The sequence below is a fragment of the Dermacentor silvarum genome, chromosome 6 (assembly GCF_013339745.2).
Source record: "Dermacentor silvarum isolate Dsil-2018 chromosome 6, BIME_Dsil_1.4, whole genome shotgun sequence".
Classification (NCBI taxonomy): domain Eukaryota; kingdom Metazoa; phylum Arthropoda; class Arachnida; order Ixodida; family Ixodidae; genus Dermacentor; species Dermacentor silvarum.
Window position 1 is genome coordinate 132,800,096 of NC_051159.1, and position 15,744 is coordinate 132,815,839.

The 15,744-nt window shown below is 45.0% G+C and overlaps 1 protein-coding gene across 2 annotated transcripts in view; it reads right to left on the minus strand.

Moving 5' to 3' along the window:
• Positions 1–7,964, minus strand: part of LOC119456041 (alpha-mannosidase 2x-like) — a 96,909-nt gene extending 88,945 nt beyond the window's left edge. Inside the window, exon 1 of one of the 2 annotated variants that reach the window (XM_037717635.2) lies at positions 7,830–7,964. In XM_037717635.2, coding sequence (XP_037573563.1) covers positions 7,830–7,949 — 120 coding nt within the window. In that variant the 5' untranslated portion in view covers positions 7,950–7,964. Of the gene's footprint in view, positions 1–1,081; positions 1,112–7,829 lie in introns of those variants that run through there. The other variant, XM_037717636.2, reaches the window with a different exon arrangement.
• Positions 7,965–15,744: the final 7,780 nt, after the last annotated feature.

Below are 15,744 nucleotides of genomic sequence, written 5' to 3' on the forward strand. Positions count from 1 at the left end.
TGGAAGACTTCGCCAAAGCGGGACCAAAAATGAGTCACCGTATATGGGCCCACAAATTGATCGCCTATGTGTCACAACCGCAACTGCGGTATATAGCATCTCTTGTTTGCACGTCTGCAAAGAGCTGCTGAACGCATAGATCCCCCATTACTTTTTCAGCGTCGTTCAGTCATCGACGATGGCTGCTGCAAGTGAGAGCTCAGATGCAAATGTGGAATAACTGCTGCACATTGCACCTCTGACCTTTGCGGAGAACGTCAGTATTCTACAGCAATTCGGCGGAAGCGTGAACGTGCTTCACGCGCACTTCATTTACATGCGACGAACGTAGACAAAATAGAAAAGATAAAAATTACATAGAGATATGTGTGCTGCCGATGTTGCTGCCGCTGTCGCCATTAACGCGGCCAGGCGTACAGGGCAGGTGTGTGGGCGTGTCGGCTCCAGCTGGAACTAATAATAAACCACGCTCGCACGAGAAGTGCAGCTCAGCCGGACTTGTTGTCGTCCGCATATGTATACATAGCGACTGGCAGCTAGATTGTGAAAGTGTTTAATGATTTGTGAGCCAAATTATTAAATGACTTTCTGGCTTGGTAATTTATTGTTCTATGTCACGCAGCTACGCGTTAGGAAAGCATCAAGTGAATGAGAAGTTTGCACGAAAGAAGGCTTGACGCCGTAAACATTTTATGTAAATTAGTTAGTATGTGGCCTAAAGGCGATCGTAATGCAATATCCCGTGTGGACAGAAACAGAGCTTAACTATGTTTTTTGGCGAATTGTAAGTTGCCAGGTAATTAAGTATTGAACACTGACTGTGTCGAAAATTTCAGATGGCTTCCAGCACGTAGACTGCGATGTATTCGACATTCAGTTATGCATTCAGTTATGCAGTTATGCGATGTATTCGTTGCATTCAGTTATGCACAAAGCTTCCTGTCACTAACATTAATTTTTTTTCTTTAATTTCTTATTTGAATTTCTGAAAGACGGTGATACATATTGAGCACTAATAAATATCAGCAAATCGAATGAGGATATTGAACGAAGAGAGTCAGCATTTTCTCAACGAACTTACTGCGTGTTGAGGCATGAGCAGAAGAAAGGACTTCGGGTTGATGGAGGCGACAGCTTCGCGGGAAATAAAAACGTCGAAATAAACAGGTGACGTCGAGGAGAAAACATTGAGCAAATAAAGAAAGGTGACAGGGGCCAGATGTATTGCTAACGCCACGAGAAAATGTAACTTCGCTTAGAATTTTGTTTGAAAATGCTTGGCAGTCTGGTTTACATCAATAGCTGTTTTACAAAATTCGTATTGGTTTGTAACTCCTTGCCTGGTCAAGATCTACCTATGATTTAGGAAAAAAGAAGGAAAAACTGTCGAGAAATGACACTGCATGTGATCGATGCGCCTATTGTACGTACGATTTGTTTCCTCTTGTAGGTTTCGTGCAAGAGCGCTCGGCATTCCGTGACATCTACAAGAAGTTGGCTTGCGAAATCGATTCAAAGAAAAGAGAAAATACGGACGACGATTGTCACGCGTTCCATTCGCAATTGATAGACGAAAATTTATTTAACGATAATTAAAGGAACCAGCTGGTGGAGCAACAACAGCATACAAGCAAGAAAGCATTATATCATAGCACATTTCGTTAAATAACTTGTTAAATATACTGAGTAGAAAAAGACATATTTCACACGCTCTCTCTCTCTCTCTCACACACACACACACATAGAGAGAGATAGAGATTAGAATACTTTATAATGCCGTATCATTCAAAGGAAGTGCAGCCAAACTTTGTTTGCCTTGTTAAGCTAGCTACATGATTACAATCCACAGCTTCGGTTTATCAACTGTGTATTGGGATAGTTAACTCTGATGTAACCTGCCTTCCAATTTCTCGGCAGTTAGTAAGCAACAACAAAAGCCCCTCTACTTCAACAGAGGGCGTACTACATCGGAGAAAAATTAACACAACACTTGAAAAGATTGAGACAGTCTGCGCCTCTCCCTCCGTCCCCCTCGTCATTAGAGCCCTAGAATAAAACAGTCCTGTTAATAGATAAGCAGATTTACTTATCGCTCAATGCAATCCCTTATTAACGCAACATCAGATAAATGAGATTAGTCATTGCGAAATAAAACGTTGTCTTTGAGGCCCATCTTTCGTGCTTCGTATGTATTGCTCGGATACGCAGACTTGCCACATTATAGGTAGGTACCAGCCATACCAGATTAGAAGCCAGCCATATGTGAGATAAAGCGTTTCGCGCTTAAAACACCAATAAACGCCCGTGCCGTTGAGGCTTATACCCGCTTTCATTAAACGCTCCCACGCTTGGGGTACATTCTCGACTTCTGGGAGGGAAATGCAGCTTCGGGCCTAGACTGAACTGGTCACTGCACCTCGTTGACGCTCATCGTTGAGTCCTGAGCTACAGTGGAACGCCTCTCCAACTAACTCCTCCATGACAGGCCTGCGAAACGAATGATTCCTCATGTCCCGGCCAAATTACTATCGCTCACACGTATTGTGAACACCTCTATACAGCGAAGACTACTGCAGCAAATTTGCCTGTACAACGAAGAAATTCTCGCGTCCCCGACGGCGGATTTGTTGTTTTACAGCGAACGCACGTATAGAGCCTATAGGAAGCGCCGCTCAACACCACAACAAACCGTTGACATTGTCAGTGCCTTGTCGAATTTTCACGGCAAAGGAGGTAATACTGGCATTTGATCGCCTACAGCTGTACACCCGCCTGCTTCATTCCAGGGTTTGGCACCTCAGCGTGCTGTTAAACTCGATGCCACAATGTCGGCTGCAGTCTCACATTACGTAGGATGAAGTGCGCAGAAGAAAATTAGTGACTTCACTAAGCATATCTTGATTTCATGGCAAATAAAGGGTTTTCTTTTGCTGAACGGGCTCAGCCTGCTCTATTGCGCACGGTGCCATGGGAGATCTTTACAACGAAGTGAGCTGTATAACGAAGGTTCTTGGAGGTCACATGAGCTTCGTTATGAACGGGCTTAGGAAAACTACGCTGTTCCTGCTATGCCTTTGCACTGATGCGGAGAACGAACTGTGTTGCTTTCGGCCAGACGGGTGTACGGCGTCACCACCGATAAATGCTGGCAATGATACTAATAATGGTAGAACCCAAGAGTGCACTGCATTTGCAGAGTTGTCATTATTTCAAAGGAATTATTATCTGCCCCAACACGTGCTGTTGCGACCCTTGATTTGTTGCTTACGGCGCATCCCGAACATGCTACCGTGAACGTTATAGAACGCCACAAGTGACCACAGAATGATTCACTGTTTGTTCAATGCCAAAATGAAAAAAAAAAGGAAAATCGAAAGGAAAGAAAAAAAGACGAAAAAAAAAGGCAACAAGAAAACGCTCCCAGACGAAAGAGATATACAATTTTGCCAAGGCTGATTGTGATAAGATATAGAAAACGAACTGTAGAAATTCTGTTCAGATTTTTTCGGCGCGAACAAATATCGACTTGTGCAATAAAATGGGGCGTTGTTTCTTAATCACGTGATAAGTTTGCAGGAGATACACTCTCCAAGACTAAGCACTAATAGTGGCTTAATAAGGATGTCAAGCGGTGCTTAAATAAGAAAAGAATGTCTATATGCAAAAGCAAACCACACAACAACAACAACAACAACAACAACAACAACAACAACAACAACAACAACAACAACAACAACAACAACAACAACAACAACAACAACAACAACAACAACAACAACAACAACAACAACAACAACAACAACAACAACAACAACAACAACAACAACAACAACAACAACAACAACAACAACAACAACAACAACAACAACAACAACAACAACAACAACGAAAAAAGCAAATGATTGAACTGAGTTCTTGAATTTGCAAATTCTTGCAACCAGAAAATTAATAACGCCAAAGAGAAGTTTTTTGATACCGGTATGCCCAACCTCTTCAAAATGACCCTAAATATTTTCGAAAGTGATCTCTCCCGAGCTTACGATAAAATTGCTTCAGGTATAGTCATACCATATAGTTCTCAGTTGGATGCTGCTGATTTATCGCGTGCATTTTGAATTGAATGCACGCGATAAATCAGCAGCATTCAACGTGTGGGAAGACGTGATGGCGTTTGGTTGCCCACATTTATTTATGCACTATCACAGACGCTGTTGTTCTTGCCGCCGTTCTTGCCGTCTTGTCGCCGTTCTATTCGCGCGCTCAGCTCGAACGTGCGGAGCAGCCGAGGCGCAACAACGTCGTCGTCGTCGAGACGCTGACGGCTTGCCATAAACGGAGAACTGTATTTCTGTGGTGTTATTCTGAAAGAATGGCTCCTTGGTATTGAAAGTTCAAACACTAATAATGTATTTGATTGTGCTGCCTCGTCAATGCCTCGCATAATTGTAACCGCGAATGGAGTTGAAAAAGATATTGAACGTTACTCATCATGCTCAAGTCCTGGTTCCGATGGCAATGGCACAAAATTACTAAAACTTAATAAGCCGAATATTATTCAGCACTTATACTTACACTCATTTTACAGCCGTCAATAGATACCACTCAGATCGCGGATGAATGGAAACTTGCTCATGTAGTGCCGATATTTGAAACAGGTGATGAGAATAAGATGACTAATTATCGACTATCGCCCGACATCCTTGGCATCTGTCACTTGTAAACTGTTAGAACACATTCTGTCCTCTCAGATTATGACATTTTATTTGCTAACCGACATGGCTTTCAGCATGGACGCTCTTGGGAGGCACAGCTTCTCGAACTAACAACTTATATTCAAACCAACCTGCATGAATTTATACAAACTGATGCAATTTTGATTGATTTCGAAAAGACATTCGATCGCGTTGGTCGCCCTAGCGCTTGGTATATAAAATGATGCTTAGTAAATAGAAAATAGAGTCATTGACTGGGTTCTATTATGCGACAGGCGAAATGGTATACCAATGACACCGTTAGTTATAACTTCGAGCACGTTAAGTCTGGCGTGCCCCAGGGTTCAGTATTGGGGCCAACGCTATTTCTAGTCTACATAAATGATATTCACAGTGATTATTCACTGTGATAATCGATAATATAAATTCAAGATTTCGTCTATTTGCCTACGACTGTGTTATTTATCGGGCTCTGATTGACATTAATGATTGCTGTGAGCTAGAAAAAAGACTTGCAGAAAATGGGTGAATGGTATTTAATGATACCATTATTAAATATTATTTACAATTATTAAATTAATATTTAAAAGCCAAAGCTAATGCAGTTTCCTACCCGAAATAACTTCGTGTGGCAGACTTGTGCAATAAATAATGATGAAATTGAACCAGTCGACTCATTTATATACTTAGGTGTCCATTTAAAAACAATTTTTTCTGTGAAACACATATATTGACTTTCTTTTGGGGAACTCAAAAATATTCTTAGTTTTCTCCGACGCACACTTCGTTAAGCTAACAAAGACGTAAAGCATCTTGGCTACAGTTCAAATGTGCGGTTTAAACTGGAATATGCGTCAGTAATTTGAAATTCTCATTCTGGTATAAATGTTTTAAAGATATTGTGGTATACAGGTTATAAACAGGGATAAGGAGCCTCAGAAAGGCTGACCAACGTTTCGACAGGAGGACCTACCTTCGTCAAAAGGCTCCTATCGAAGTGTTGGGACGCCTTTCTGAGGAAACTTATCCTTTTTTATAACCTTTATACCACATTGTGCTACTCCATCTGTCAGCCCCCTTCTTGATTTTGAATTATGAAGAGATTAGAATCCCTACAAAACAAAGCCCCTAGGTTCATCGCATTGGATTCTTATTATTATTCAAGTATACCTATAATTAAAAACAGCCTTGACCATGCATTACTAGAACCAAGACGGAAAGCCTCTGGACTAACATTCTTTCACAAGATATACTCCAACCCTACCCCTTACACTACAACAAAAATAAAGGCAGCAGCTGCAGCTAATCCACACTTCGACCACTTTTTAAAGTTCACCAATATTTCGCCTATACTGACCGACTTCGTTTTTCGTGGAATCATTTGTCGAGATCCGTAGCTGATAAGTCAATGCGGTTATTTTTTTTAGAAGCACTGTACCCATTTTTCTTACTGACCAAGAGACCACTAACATTAATGCGAAAATGTTCCTGGTTGTTTTTACCCCTCAGCAATAACATATGAGGTATTGTAACTGATGTCATGCTTTGTTTATTTTTTTCTCTTGCTCTTTACAAGTAATTTCTTATACCTCTGCATGTGCTTTTATCTGTATTTTGCAAAATCTGCTAAGCACGAAGTCGCGGGATCAAATCCCGGCCACGGCGGCCTCATTTCGATGGGGGCGAAACCGGTTGCTTAGATTTAGGTGCAGGTTAAAGAATTCCAGGTGGTCCAATTTATTCCGGAGTCCTCCACTACGGCGTGTCTCAAATGAAATCTTGGTTTTGGCACGTAAAACCCCATAATTCGAAAAATACTTTGCAATATAAAAGTTTTCTAGAATGTTTTCTATCATTGTAAATGAAGAAGTGTGCGCTTTTTTTTTTCACACTCTGTCCTATGTTGTAAAGTTTTGTACTGTAATGAAACAATAAACTTGAATCTGAATCTGTACAAAATTTTAACACCCTTGTCAGCTTTGTTGCACTGATGAAATTTTGGGTGTTCATTTAACCAAAATGGCCACGGTTCGCATGCTTGTTTGTAAACAGGGCACTGTGCGTAGATTTCGTAAGAATTATTTTCTCCATTGATTCGCGTCGCCCTACGTAATTAACTCGTACGTCTCCCGGTATGGCCACACGCTACACTATGGAAGATAAGAGATAAATAGAATCTGCGCAAAGCCATAATCGCCAGAAGATAGGGCACCGACCGATGCCGATGCGGCAGGACTTTTACCTGCAGTGCGGCTGAAAACAGCAAACGGTAGAACCAGTAATGTGAAGCTCTGTCGTTCATGTTCATTCACACGTTGCGGTGGATCATTGACTCGTTCTATGGCTAAGCACGAGGTCGTGGGTTCGTTTCCCAGACCCGGCAGCCACGTTCTCATGGGAATACACCCGCTATGCATTTCTCCTGAGTATGCACGTTAGACGCCAGCTGGTCAAAATTAGTTCGGCGACTCCAGATCCAGTATTTCTCATAGCGCCAGAGTTGGTTTGTGAGAGAGAGTGAAAGGGGGAAGGGGGGACAGAGAGAGGTGCTTTAATGATTGTTGGAAATATTTTCCGGGCCACACACACCTAACCATGCTACTCCAGATGATGAGGGGGGCATATAAGATGACCGTGTTGACAGAAAGTACAAACGTATACACCCGTGGAAAAAGTATACGGACCAGGACTTGCGCGATAAAGCTGATTTTCTCATCTGCCTGTGAAATGCAACTTGAAGCTAAAGACTGCAGTTCAAACTTGCATGGCGAAATTTTCAGTACACTCGTAAATTTTAGTTTACGCATATTAATGACGAAGAAATTCAGTTTTTTTTTTCGGCGACCCTGTGGTCCCGTATACTTTTGCTCACGGGTGCGGACAACTCATACACATTAACAAGCAGCTACAGTTTCTGGTCGATCCCAATGTCTTTGAAGAAGGCTAACAGCGCCTTCGTGGCGCGCAAGCCAACGTATTTAACATCCGAAAGCAACCTTCCGCTCCTTGCAGTTGCACCATGCACTTGGACTTTATGGTTGCTCTGGAACGTTGAACACGATCAATTGTGTTCACACCAAGACCCGGCAACTGGTCTACGCTGAAAGAAGCTCTTACCTGCCGTAATGTGACAGACGTTTCGTTGCTTTTTGCAATACGTCCTCGTATCTCATGGAGGACACACGTCTTGTGGCTTGCCCATGCACGTGGTTGAGCCGCACACTTTGGAGATCTCATCAACGTCGAGGAAACCAGTTTGCATTCACGCCGGAGGAATCCTCGCGTGCAGTGGAAAGTCCATTTTGACAATGCCTCTCTGCACGATGTTCACCCAGCTGCGGTCAAGCCGTGTTGTTTCTTATCGCTTCGATACCTCCAGCAGGTGCTGTCACGATTATCGGCGCTGTAACGGGGCTTTAGTAGTTGGGGAGGGAATGAAAGCAAATTGATTACACTCGTAAAAATGTACCAGACAAATGGCCAAACAAAGGCTAAAAGGAACTCGCTGTCAACATAAGCTGTCCGCTGAAAGTTGAACTTAACAGAACGTTGCTAATTATAAGTAAATTTTCTTGGAGCACTTATATGTTTCTCACGCCACCTTACAATGTTATCAGAAGTGTCGTAATTTACTGCCTCGCAGCCACTATCTTTATGACTCTGCCTTTATGAGCACTCAGATAAGGAACGGCAATAACCTATATACATATATCCTTATGCCATAATTTGTGATAAACATACTCAACTTGTGCTTGTCAATGCGAACGAGAAGCTGACAGATAAAAAGAAAGAAGGAACGAAAAAATTGTTGCGCTGTATGCAAGCTAAGCAAAGTGTGCCTGCTCTGAATAAACATTTTAGTCTTTCCTTCATAACCGATATACTCGTAGTGTAGGGAAAAAAAATTCTAACGACAACTCCTGGGCGACTTGACGTGATGTGATATTCAACGACTGCGGAAGAAAAAGTAAGAGAGGAAAGAGAAAAACGTGAAATAACGCAGTCACCTGCATGACTCTCGAGCGGGTTTCGTATTGTTTTGAACAGTGATTAAATGGTAACTCCACCCTGAAGGACCATGTATGAAGCAAACATACAACGAAGCCAGCAGTGAAAGCATAAAAAGTATTTGCTCTTCCTAATTGAAATTTAGAAGCAGTAAGAAAAAGGGAAAGGAAAAAGCACCGTGGCTGTTAGTTGCGCTGGCTAACACTTCCAAGGATAAGCTTTTACACATACATACAAGAACGTGTACGGGAGGTTGAAAGCGTCGCACGCTTAATGTTGAAGGTGTTGGTTCGGCTCCCACCTTTGGCAAGTTGCCTTTTCGTCGACTTACATGGCCCCGTTTTCGTATTATTCATACTTTTCAGTTAAAATATAACAGTCAATTTCCCCTATGCGTTTTCTGGCTTCACTGTCTGCTTGCTTCGTATGGTTGTAGTCAACACAAAATGGAGTTCCTCGCTTCCCATTATTCCTCCATTCTGAAGGAGTGTTATTTCGCCGTCAACCAATAGACGGCAAACATCTCTGCCCTGAAAAGAAAAAGGCAGTTGTCATCCAGCTGACTGTATCGGAAACTACAAAGAAAACCCAAACGGGATTCTCATTAACCAAGCTTCGCAGTTGAAGAGAAATTCCTCCTGGTCTGGGTATCAAACTCGAGAGTAACGCCTTTCGAGACGGTCGCTTTACCCAGGAGGCTAGCAGGTCGTACAGCGAGGCCGAATTTATGGACAACTCAAAGCACAGGGGCACTGAATATGGAAAATCAGTACTGCGCAGGCCAACAAGATGGAGGAAGATTCAAGGGAAAGTTGTCATCCACCCGATGGTAGCGAAAGTAACAGAGGTTTCATTTGTAGCTTCTGCTGCAGTCGGTTGGATGAACATTTTTCTCTTTCATGAATCTTTTCCCACCAGAACTGATATGCCAGATCTCTGTGCTGTATTTCGTGCAACTAGACTGCTTACCTGTCGGAGCTACATAGGGGCGTATTTCAGCTGGTGCTTGAGGAACTGCGGCAGGCCCGACTACGGTCACTTGAAAAGAGGCGCTCGCGCAACAAACCGAAGCACAGGCCGAAACACACGGCGGAATGTGAAACACTGCGGGAGAAATCAATTGCCTGTGGCTCCACCTGTCGATCGATAATGACGTTCCACGAGCGTCAAACGTGCTACGGTATAGGTCGGCAATCAATACCCCGGGAAGTTCCGCGTTGTATCAATTCCAGACGCGTGTGGTGATAAGAGCCTCAAGTGTGAACAGGTGGCGTAACTCTCTCACGCTCGCGATGACCGTAAAACAGAAGGCACGTGGCCTCTGGAGAACCGTGTTGCATGTGACCTGAAAAGAGCCGGCATGGATTTATATGCCGGGTCTTCAAAATTAGATCTGTAGATAGATAGATAGATAGATAGATAGATAGATAGATAGATAGATAGATAGATAGATAGATAGATAGATAGATAGATAGATAGATAGATAGATAGATATGATTATTTAAAGAAAGGCTGAGAGGGCCAGCCTGAGCTGCAGCTAAATCTTGCTCTGGCCTGCTACTTTACACTAGCGAACGGGGACAGGGAAGAAAAGTGAGGAGTGATGATGTTGAAGAGAAGAAAGTCAAGTAATTTTACTAAAAAGGCTAGAGACACATTTATTATAAGAGAGAAGCTGGGAAGTTGGCCTGAATTACTGTGTTCCATTGATTGTGACTAAACAGCACAAGGTAAACGCGATCACGCAGAAGAAGGGACAAGACGAGGCGCTGACGTTCGACTAAAGTTTACGGGCGCGTGCACAGGTATACCATCTGTTTCAGCTAACTTTATCCAAGCTGTTCATCGAAAAAAATATGGCACAAGATACAATTATAAGACCTATGGTGTTCGGTTGTCAAACCTCTTGAAACCAAGTACCGCAGGTCTTAAAACCGCATCTGGCACCCTGTTATTTATATATATATATATATATATATATATATATATATATATATATATATTCGTTGATGAGCTTGTTTAACGTTAGCTGGGACATCCTATATAAGTGGGATAGACAGGAAAGCATAACGGATCCAGCAAAGCCACCTCCTTCGGCGACACCATGATCGAAGCCTCCATGTTTTGCACAGGCATGTAACTTTAAACGGGGGCTCACTGGAGAGGTTGGAAGCAGTACACCCCCGCCGGCTAACACATTTCACTTCTATGCAAAAAATAATACATTATAATAAATTGTTTGCTTTAAAATAAATAACCAGAAATGACAATAATAAGGACACTTTAGCACGCGCAAACACTCACACATACAAAAGTAAAAAAAAAAAAAAGAACAGATGAAACATAACAACGAAGGCGAGTCACTGCACAAAATTGTCCTTCGTATTTCGAGCACATGTCCACACTTATAAAAATAGTCCTTCGCTGTGTACTGAAAGCTGTTCTATCAAAGCCACTATCTGCCTGGCAGTGGCCCAAATATTCCCTCAATTGACAATGGATGATTGCCCAAAGCCCTACGTTTAAAGCGCAGCTGTTGCCTTCGCTGGGCGCATAGAGGGCCGTCCAGCTGCACGTGTGTTAGTTCCTCGTCCACCGCTCTATGAAGAAACGACGTGGAATTTGCACGAAGGATTTTATAAAGAAAGTGCTCTGGTATATGCCACACCAAGGCGAAAGCGCTTAAACGACATCCCCACACTTCGCGATGTCTTTCCGTATACGCCGAATTTCAGCACACCGTATACGGCATACAAAGTTGATGTATTGGAGTCTTGCCGCTGCAGATGACCTTCTCGCTGAGAGTTTTCGTAAGATGTTTTTAACTTCGTTGCTGAACCGCAGAATGATGTATTCTTATCCATGTTCAAGTGCACACTTCGTCAAGTCAATTACTGGGAAAACGCTATTTCGGGAACGCGAGTTCCCGCAACTTGTGTGAGCTCAGAAATTTTCACGATTATTTTATGCTGTGTGCCCTTTTTCTCTGAACGCTGCAAAGCAGCTGAAGTGCAGACTGTGAATCTGCGCAAACTACCCATTTATGTGGAGGCTGACTAAAACCTTGTCGCTTCCAAAGTCGCGTAGAGTTCTGCCGTTGTTCGTGTGCTTACACGACAGAGCTTAACCATGCGTTGCATTCTTAATGTCGGTATAGCAAATGCACACGCTGAGCTGCCTTTGGTGCACGAGCCATCTGTGTATAGTTGCCTTGCACCGGTATACTGGTTGTACTTTTGAAACAACATTGATTGTACGGAAACGAATGGTGAAACGTGAGACTTTTCATCATTCCCTCGGTGTTTACAGAAAACTCGTAGTTCTGGATACACCGCGACGGCAGTGATTCATCACCGTGTTGGAAAACGGGAACGATTGATTACCCGACCAGTTGTGAATGTAAATTACTTCCATATCTCAGTGGCAACACTTCCTATGGCTTGTGATGCTGATGCTGAGTAAATATACGAATAAAAAATATGCCGTAATGTCTCCGCCTCCCTCTACCCAGTGACTTGAAGGTCTCGTGCTTCTGCAATTACCAATGCGCTTTATACGTTGACTAAGGAATTCTGAGACAAACTCGAAAGCTCTTTGCAATCAAAAGGTGCTGATGTTGTCTCCTGAGCGTGGCTAAAGCATATAAGCAAGGGATGATTGTGTAAACCAAGCGTTGGAACTTCACGCCTGGTTTACGCGACAATCATCCACTTTAGCAACAATGAATACGTAACGAATAGCTAAACTGAAATGCTTCTAGAGTGTTACAGACTGCTGCTCAGCGTTGGGGTAGGGTAACCAAAGAAGAGGGAGCAAGTGATGAACGAGATGATGATATGAAGAGAACAGGCACTAAAAAAGAGACCATTAACGCTTATTGCAGTAGTATAACAAGTTCACTATCTCTTAGAAAAGCCACAATGACCTTTAAGGACTCTCGCGCGGAGTATTTTGGCCATTTACCTAAAGGAAGGCCTTCAGAAAGTGGCCGGTTGTCGATGCGTGCCGAATATCCTTACTTTAAGTAATTTCCCCTTGCCCAGAGACATCATAGCAAAAATATCTGTCATTTTAATTGAAACGGAGAAATATCAAGCAAAAGAGAAATGAAAGGAGACGAAAAGACGACTTGGCGCAGGTGCGAGCTGAATCCACACGTTGCGGTGCTTTATCATTAAGTAGTCACAAATTATGCGGGCACAGGTGGTTTATGCTCCCTGGTGGACACAATTTTTGGGAACAAGTAGGGTTAGTAAATTAATAATTAACAGATATCTGATAATTACCATCTTTATTTAAGTGAACATGGTATACGTTTATATTACATACTCGAAGACAATCGTATTCGAAGACAACACCATTTTCGTTTATGATTCTAGAGCTCCGGCGTTCCGAGATATTCATAATCAAATTTGACACTCAGTTCGCTTATTTCGCATTCAGAGGCGGGAGACTTAACACTGACATGGTATAATTGGTTATATGGTCACAGGAACTTCAATTTGACAGGAACTTCAATTGTTCGAGCACGTTGCACATGAGGCCAAATAGCTAACGTGGGCCCTGTCTCTTGCTCTATCCTGTTTACATCAACGCCATCACCTTTGTCTCACCTGTACATATCATGGTCATATATTTTCTTGCTTTTTTGGCCTTTCCGGCCATCCTCCTTCTCCTAGGGCCGTTCTATCCCCGATCCTTTTTCATATGCACCAGGTGGGCTTTGAAACGTTTTGATGCAGCAGCCACCTCACGCCTGCGGTACGCCCTCCCACTGGTGGTGCTACGTCCACCTCGCCTCAAGAAGCTGGAGCAGCAACACCGGGCAGCAATTCGGCTTTGCCTAGGCATTCCCCGCAACTCGCAGGTTGCTGCCACCCTGGCCGAGGTCGGAGCATGGCCCCTCTCGCTGCTGCACCTGCAACAGGGTCTACGGCATGTGGATCGCCTCCACCATGCTGCAGACGGCGGTGGCTTGCTGTCCCGTCTGCGCTTACGGCCTTCCTCGTAGATGGGGCGGCTGTACTGCATGCATGTACGAGGAGGTGTTCGGAAACCCCCCGGCAAACACAGTGCATCTGCCCCCCCCCCCCCCCCCCCCCGAGACCTCCAATCGCCATCATTACGGAACTACCGGGCGTCACCAAGCGGCGCTGACCGACCTGCGCACTGCCGCAGACAGCAGCCTCTCTCCTCCAAGAGGACCTTCAAGGTCACCTGTAGGTCTTCGTTGACGGCTCGGTGGTTCCCGACACAGGCTCGGCGACGGCGGCCTGCACCGCACCAGCCTTGCGGAGGAGTAAGCAGTGTCACCTTCCGGCACATGCGAGCTCCACTGCAGCGGAGGGGCAGGCCTCCACCTCGCCGTCGGCCTGCTCTCGGAGGAACCCCCGGAGACACCAGCAGCCATCTTCTGCGACTCAAAGGCAGCTCTCCTGAGCCTGCAGAGGCCGGAGAGGGCGAGCCTGGGGGTCGCTCTCCTCTCAATTCGGCTGGCGGCACTGCAGGATGCAGGTTGCACGGTGTCCCTGCACTGGATTCCTGCCCACGTAGGCATCCCGGGCAGCGAGGAGGCTGATGCCCTGGCCAATAGTGCCCACCACGCTGACGTCCCCCTGAGCACGGCAGTCTCAGCCGGAGACTTCGCCAGGCACCGGCTTCGGCGGCACCTCCAGGCTTCCCATCCCGACAAGCATGTGTCCCTGGGCCACCCACGACGGCAACTCCCGCAGCGCGGCCTTGCACGGAGGGAGACTTCACTTCTGCTCCGGCTGAGGGTTGGCCGCTGCTGGACAGCAGCACGGCGTCACCGGCTTGGACTCACTGCCTCGCCCGCCTGTTCCTCCTGCGGCGAGCCAGAGACGCTGGAGCACTTGCTGCTGGCCTGCCCGGAGCACAACCAACCCCGTGTACTGCTCCTACAGGAGTTCGGCCGCCTCGGGCTTCCTACCGCTATACAGGAGGACATCCTTTTCCCCCGCCGAAACCACCTCTCGGCCCTGCTAAGCGTAGTTGAGTACCTTGACTCGTCGGGGTTCTCAACAACTCTCTAACACCCCCAGCACACATGGATAGCCTTGCGGCTATCGATGTGTGCTGGTTCCTTTCACCGCAGGCCTTCCAGACCTGCCCAACCACTCGGCCTTTGACTGGCTGACCGCACCAGGCCTGACACCAGCAGACAAGGCCCCTATCCCCGGAAGGCGTGACCGTGTTCCTGCCTGCCGATTTGCTTCGCTCCTGCCATGGCGACATCTACACCTTTCCTCTCCTATCTCCTTCTTCTCCCACTCTCCCCTCCTCGTTGGCGCTGAGCCGTGCTCCCTCAAGGGCTGCAGAAGTTAGCGCCACCATTTCCTTTTCTCATAAAGAACCACTTAGTAGTTTCATATGCGGAGCAGCATGTAGGCGCCCGCATATACACCGACAGAATTATCTGCATTCCAATAAAGAGCTTTCTCTCTCTCTTGAATGCCGCTTCCACCAGAGTGCAAACGAGGGCGGTGCTTCATTGTGTGCCTCACTCGTTAGCCATCGCGATCGCTTCCTGTGAGTTGCAGCATGAAGGCAGATGTTGGAAGCTTGACCCGTTTATTGGTCCTCTTCTTGTCTCTGCAAGATGAAAACATATTGCAGACAACTCTGGGCTCAACAGGGCTGGTTTTTCGCCTAGTTGGATGACACATTAAAGTTCAAAGCGCTGTAGGCACGCAGACATGAGGAAGGGCACAGACCTAGGATACTGAAAACTACACTTTATTTCGTGCAGAAGGCATGCTTATACCAGCTCCTAGATCCATAAAATTCGCATGCACGTTTGCAGTACCAAGGAAGTACGTTCCCTCGCACTTAAAAAAAGACAACAACAACAACAATAACATGGAGCGCTGACTGCTCCCGCTATGGAAAACAACCATGATTCCGCAATTTTAATTTTGCACTATGTACATCCCGTTCAGATTTAGGAGCATGCAATTGGTTACATCTAGAAGCAGTCAAAAGAACTAACGTACGCAGCAATCCC